Below are 6,976 nucleotides of genomic sequence, written 5' to 3'. Positions count from 1 at the left end.
TTTTTTTTTTGTCAAATTGTTTCCAAGTTTCTGGCAAACAAAAATAACAGATTGTTTTAATTTTAGCTTTGAAAGAAATTAACACAGTTAATGATTTATTGAATAATCTCACATAATTATAGAAAACTTGTATTTATTAAGAAATCTCTGCCATCAACTTAAGATGGCGTTTTCCCTTCTTAGAATATTTTTATCTAAATATATTTATTTTCAAAATATGAAAGAATCAACATTTTAAACAATAAACATGCAAGATGCTTTCTCTAATACTTATCGGCACTCCCATAAAATTCATTTTTTCCTATCTAGGAACATGTGTTTGTGGTGAATGTTCTTGTCACGACGTTGATCCAACTGGGGATTGGGGAGACATTCACGGGGACACGTGTGAGTGTGACGAAAGAGACTGCAGAGCTGTTTATGATCGATACTCTGATGATTTCTGTTCAGCATAGAACAGAATTCTTGAAATCAAGGCATGAGAAGAGTTTTCACTACTGAGAAAGTAAAATCATGTTTGAAAATTACAACAGTTAGTCTTGAATAAATATTTAAATTAGTCAAGGATACTCTTTATTTATTTACTTATTTTGAGATTGAGTCTTACTCCACAGGCAGATCTGGCTTGGAACTCCTTGTGTAGCCCAGACTGACTTTAAGCTGCAAGCAGTCATTTTGCCTCAGCCTCTTGAATGCTGGGTTATAGGCTGAAGCCATTGCACCCAGCTTGGCATTGCCAATGTTAACTCTACTTCCCTTCACTGTAGACTGGATTTACAGAAACTTTCCTATGACTCTTGTATTTGCTTCTTGTGTGCTCCTCATTAGTTTATTTGACTTAGGAAATATCACTTTCCCCACATTAAAGAAAAGAAACTATACTATGTTGAGATGTCATGATTTATATCAACTGCTGTGTGTTCACCAACTCTGAAGAACACATACAACTTGTATGACTTATGCACTGCTCTGTTTTAATGTCTTCCAAGTTAAGCAATTTTGGCTAATACTGAATTGTTTTGAAAAAATTGAAAAAGGGAACACATATACATATCCAGATGGTTCAGTAGAGTGTGCAATCATCTTAAGCCAGACAGTGTTCTCCCACCTTGACACTTTATGTTCAAGGGCAATGACTTTGATCTCAGAGCCAGCTATACCCATGACATAGTCTTTAACCCATATGGATTTTTAAATGACTTATAGTAATGGCTTTTGAATAACTAAAAGTTAGAGTTTACATGCCTGGACATGAAATTTAAATTTTCAGGAGTTGTCCTCAAGAAATTCATAATGTCAAGTATTGCAATCACATGAGAAATTGTGGTGCAGATCATAGTCTGTCCCCTCCTCTGCTCTGTGGAGGACACAGAAATAACAATGGCAGAAAAAGATAGCATTGTCAAACAATGTAGGAAAAACAAAGCAAAAGTGGGGAAAGCTTAGAGAATTAAAAACTAACTGAATAAAATAGACCTAGTAAGAAACGGAAAGTGAATATGACAGCTTAGTGGCAAAAGTCCCAACATGATTTTTTTTTCTAGGTGAGAATCATATGCAATTTATTAAACAACAATTGAGAGACCATCAACATGACAGTTGGAAATGGCCACCAAACCTTATATTAGTTTAATTCCTCAGACCCATATTAAGGAAGAAAAAAACAGATTTCTTTTTCAGGTTGGCCTCTGACCTCCATGTGTGCTCTGTGGTATACATACCTGCCTCCCTCCGCTTAATAAATATAATTTAAAATATGAATAAAAATAGCATTTAGTCCTCTGAAATTAATCTAATTTCTTTTTTGTAATTGGATCAGATTCTAACTCTAAAATTTTTTCTTAATAACTTATGACCGTCTTTAGACTCTTTTATGCCGCTTTCCCCCACCCAACACAGAGTTGTTCAAGCTCTAGTTGATCTGGAACTCACTTTGAAGATCAAGCTCGCCTTGAACTCAGGGATCTGCTGCCTCTTTCTCTGCCTCCCCAGTTCAGAGATTTATGTTGTGTGCTACCATACTTGGGTCTTCTTTGCTAGTGTCGTCACACAAATGAACTTCAGATAGAAAACAATCATTACAAAATTTAAGCATGTGTTCTGACTTGACAATGTTAAATGCAGCCCTGGTTTTCTTTCTGCACCTGTCTCCAAGGTTTTTACTTCTCTTTGCCCTCTCTGGGTTGGATATGATCTTTCTCTTTGTGTGATGGGGGGAAGACTCTCCCTGACTGAGAATTCCTGTGGGTCACATCAGTAGGTGGCACCTTCTTGGGTAAGTTATGGATTTAAGGGCATTCTCATCTACTAGATTCTTGCTCAGATATTTACAGTTTTAAAACTTTTCCTCCTTTAATCTAACTATTCCTTTGAGTTTATTGCTAAGATTGTCAACTAGTCTACAGTGGCTGTATGTCCTGTACTGTGTCCTTACATATCTAATAGTCCCTGAACTGAATCTTTTGTTTGTGCCCAAGTATTTTAAAGCCACTTGCTCATGTAAAATAACAGAATGAATTTTACTTTAAATGTTAAAGCTTTTTTGTTTAAAATATAATTACTTATACATACACTTCTGATTGTCCTTATTTTCAGGAGGGCAGAGAAAAAGGATGGTGTTCTAGTTTCATTAGGTTGCTCTGACAAATGTTCTGACCAAAGAAACTTAAGGGTAGGAAGGACTTGTCTGGTTTACACTTCCGGGTCACAGTCCACCATTGAGGGGAATCATGGCAGTAATTCAAACAGGAACTTGGAATAGAAATCATAGAGGAAGGTTTCTTGCTAGTTCTCTCACAGACCCACATTTAGCTATCTTTCTAATTTGGCTAAGGACTACTTTGCCAAGGGTACAGTGCTGCCAACAGTAGGGTGTGACCTCCTATATCAATTAAAAATCAAGACAGTACCTCACAGACTTGACCATGAGCCAATCTGTTTAGAGAATCCTTCATTTCAGAGTTCTTTCATAGGTGACCCTAGGCTTAGTAGTATTCCGAGTTAAAACTAATAACTAAAACTAATTAGTTAATAACTAAAATTTCTTAAGCTGTGATAAACTGCAAAAAATGCCACAGAATTAAATGATGTATGAAATGTAGCCTTTAAGAAGCACAAAAATTATATGTAAAATTCTCATATTAGAAGATCTAAATAGCCATGCTCACACGTCATAAGTATTTGTCAATAATACATATTTTCCATTATAGAGATTAGTAATGAAGCACCTTGCTGAATAGATTACCTTGTAACAGGGACTCAAGAAATATTCACTGAATTCAACTTATCACTTAAAATATTTACATTTGATGATCATTATTATACCATTTCACTCTGACCCATAAAATTATCATTGGACCAACACAGTATACGGTAAAGCAATTACTACTACAATAACAGAAATAACAACAACAAAAGCCAACAAAAAACCTTTGCAATATGGATTTTATAATTTGTAAGGAAAAATTAGGCTGTGAATTTGAAGGGGAGTACAGAAAGGTATATGCGAGTTTGGAGGCAGAAAATGAAAGGGAATAGATTCCTGAGTGCATTCCCAAAAGAAATAGAATCATTATCTTGAAGCAGAAGCTTTATCACCTGCTTTGTGCTCTTTTTCATAATAGCCTAGGTTTAGAAACAAGTGGCTGTGGCTAGATGAATGGATGAAGGTTATATGTATATGTAGATATAGATGTATATGGTGGAATGTGATGGAGGAAGGTCATTGGCAATAAAGAAACTGCTTGGCTGGCCCTGATAGGTTAAAAGATAGGTGGCAGGAGTAAACAGGAGGAAGAGGAAGTGAGGTCAGACTCTGCTCTGCTCCCAGACAGACCCATCAGCTCTGCTCTCTGGAGTAGAGACACCATGCTCCGCTCTCCCAATAGCTCTGTTCTCTGAGGCACACGCGATGAAGCTCCGACCCAACATGGACATAGGTTAGAATCTTCCTGGTAAGCGCACCTTGGGGTGCTTACACACATTATTAGAAATGGGTTAGAACAATATGTAAGAGCTAGCCAATAAGAAGCTAGAGTTCATGGGCCAAGCAGTTCTTAAATGAATACAGTTTGTGTGTTGTTATTTCGGGCATAAGCTAGCCAAGTGGCCGGGGTGTTGGGGACGCAGCCCCGCCGTTCTTATTTCAACAGGAATGTGTTCTCCATGAATATCATTTGCAATAACATGGTTGAACCATGAAGACATTATGCTACTAAAATAGAGAAATCATAGAACATAATTGTACAGAATCTAAATTTGTTATATTATTTTTATTGTATTTACACAATTGTCATCTTTTGTGTGAGTGTTTTGACTGCATGCATGTATGTGTATTATTTGCATTGCTGGTTTCCACAGAGGTCAGAAAAGGGCATTAAATCCCCTGAAACTGGAATTTCAGATAGGTGTGAACTACCATGCCTTTGCTGAAGCCCTAATCTGGGTCCTCTGGAAGAGCAGTAAGTGCTCTTAACCGCTGAGACTTTTTTCCAGCCCTCAAATATTTTTCTTAAAAACATAGTAGAAAGGTGGTAAAGCAGTGAAGAGTGGGAATTATTGACCAGAGCATATAAATGTTCAAAGTTACAGATGAATAAGTCCAGAAGTCATAACATTTAGCATGGCGAACATAATTACTATGCTTTGGGTCCTTTAGATTTGTGAGGAAGATAGATCGAGCATATTCTTAGACACCTGTGTGGGGTGAGAGATATGGCCATTAGCTTGTTTGTGGTAACCATTTCACAATGAGTAGGTATCATTGTGTATCACAATGAGAACAGCATCACTCCTATGTACTTTCAATATGTACATTTTCATAGATTAAAAAATTACACTATAGTTACATCATTTGGTCCATTTCCATTGATCCTTCAGTCACTTCTACTTTATATGTATATGATAGCTTAACAGAGCTCAGGAGTGGAGATCTAAGCTTATCACTAATTCTAGATTTCATGAATTCAATGTGACTCCTTATTTCTTTTAAGTAGATATAGATAAGTTGAAAGATTCACTAGAAAAAAATCCTCCTACTTCAAAACTGTTTGTTTTCTATATTAATTAAGGGGCAAATCTATCAAATACTAAACTTACTTTCCAGAGACCAATATAGTAACATTTATCTAGAATTTAATGGACTCAAATTTAAAACTTTATTAAACCATTTGTTTTTATTCATATTTGTTGCTTTTCTTTGTTCTTTTCAATCTGTTAATGTACATCAGTTGTTTAAATATTTGAGAAAAAATGTTCCTTTGCCTTAATGGTTGGTGGTGTGGAAATTAAGATCCTGACTTACTCCTGAAATCACTAGTAGAATAAAAGCTTTAAACTATCTCTGATTCTATAATCTTTATGTGCTCTCCCCCTCTCCTTTACTGTGAAGGTCATGGGCAGTGTAACTGTGGACGATGTGACTGTAGAACAGGCTGGTATGGGAAGAATTGTGAGCACCCAAAATCCTGCCCATTGTCAGCTGAGGAGAGCGCCAGGAGGTGCCAGAGCGGCTCTGAACTGCCTTGTTCTGGAAGGGGTGAGTGAAGCCAATTGTCATGTCTTGTCATTCTTCCTAATAATGTGTGGCAAATGGATGCCATCCTCATGCATCTTATGAAGAAGGTGACTGAGGTCACTGAAAGAAGAAATATTGTTGCTTTTTCAAAACTGGTAAACTCCATTGAGATCAGTAAAATTTCTGGACAAATACGATCCGTCTCTCTCTGTCTCTTCCCTTCATGCAAGTACACATGCACACATGCACACACATACACACACACAATCTTCTCTACTTCAGGTTATTCAATTCCAGTTTAGCTTCATTCAGTTCAATACATTAAAAACAACAAAAACAGAGTTGAGATGTTTGCTTAAAACTTTCTGAACTTGAGCTTCTAATTGCTCAGTGACATTTATGAAATCCAATACCATCATTTTTTTGGTATTGTTCACTTGGTAAAGCATTGTATAAACATGCATGAATAAGCTGCCCCTTTAGAAGACATTTAGCCTCAGATTTTGTTTTGCTCTCAGATCAGGAAAAAATTCAGGATAAGGAAAAAAATTCATCTGGAAGAACAGTCATTTTAATACATCAAAATAAGAACTATGAACTCATTCCTTCCTTGAGAATAACAAAGTCAGTCTGATACATGCTCGTAGAGGAACTGGTTCATAGAGGCTACAAAAAATTTGGTCTAGGGTAGGAATTAGGGATTTGAATTTTAGATGAAAGAATGTGATTTTCTTGTTATATTGTTCATTAAAGTGCTTTTTTATTAAGATATAATTCATATAACATGAAGTTTCATTTTTGGTATTTAAAGCCCTGGTATTTTATATAATCACAGAATTATAAAGCTGTAGTAAATACTAATTATACACATTTTATGCATGGTTTAGTGGGGTATGGGTAGGAAGATTTTAATCTCGGAGATACTTCTGAATATCCCCATATTTTAGCCATAACCCAGACAGGAGACTTGGCTCCATCCAATTTAAAATATTTTCAGGTGGAGATGAATAACCCTGTCAGGATTCTGGAGTTCCAAGGGTTGAAATTGTACAATCCCTCAGACAACTGTCACCCACATTTTCAGTCAGCAGCCAGGTGCTGACATGACCTCACCATCTTCTCTCGTGAAAGTTTCATCATTTTGCTCTGAGATAGGATTGAGTGTGGGAGGCTAACCCCTGTAGTGTTCCTGCTTGTTTATTTTTAAATGTCAATATTTTTATCACTCTACTATAATAATGGAGATTATTCCAAAGGGAAAATCTTGAGAGAAATAAAAAATAACCTCAAATCAAAATCTATTTTATTACTGAGAACTATTTTCCAGGTGTTTTTGCTCTAGAAAATTAAGATGAGTTTTGAGATTGTTGTCAGATCTCAAACAAAGGACAGGGACCTGTATGTATGTTGAGAATTTAAAGAATTTTTTTTATTTTTTTTTATTGAAAAAAAAAAAATTCA

The 6,976-nt window shown here is 35.9% G+C and overlaps 1 protein-coding gene across 1 annotated transcript in view; it reads left to right on the top strand.

Moving 5' to 3' along the window:
• Itgbl1 (integrin subunit beta like 1) overlaps positions 1 to 6,976 on the top strand; it is a 184,534-nt gene that overhangs the window by 101,502 nt on the left and 76,056 nt on the right. Inside the window, exon 7 of the mRNA XM_050150393.1 lies at positions 5,390 to 5,536. Coding sequence (XP_050006350.1) covers positions 5,390 to 5,536 — 147 coding nt within the window. The remainder of the gene's footprint in view (positions 1 to 5,389; positions 5,537 to 6,976) is intronic.

Source organism: Alexandromys fortis, unplaced genomic scaffold (genome assembly GCF_014885135.2).
Source record: "Alexandromys fortis isolate MF-2015 unplaced genomic scaffold, M_Fortis_MF-2015_v1.1 scaffold_66, whole genome shotgun sequence".
Lineage (NCBI taxonomy): Eukaryota > Metazoa > Chordata > Mammalia > Rodentia > Cricetidae > Alexandromys > Alexandromys fortis.
This window is presented reverse-complemented; position numbering and strand designations above follow the sequence as displayed.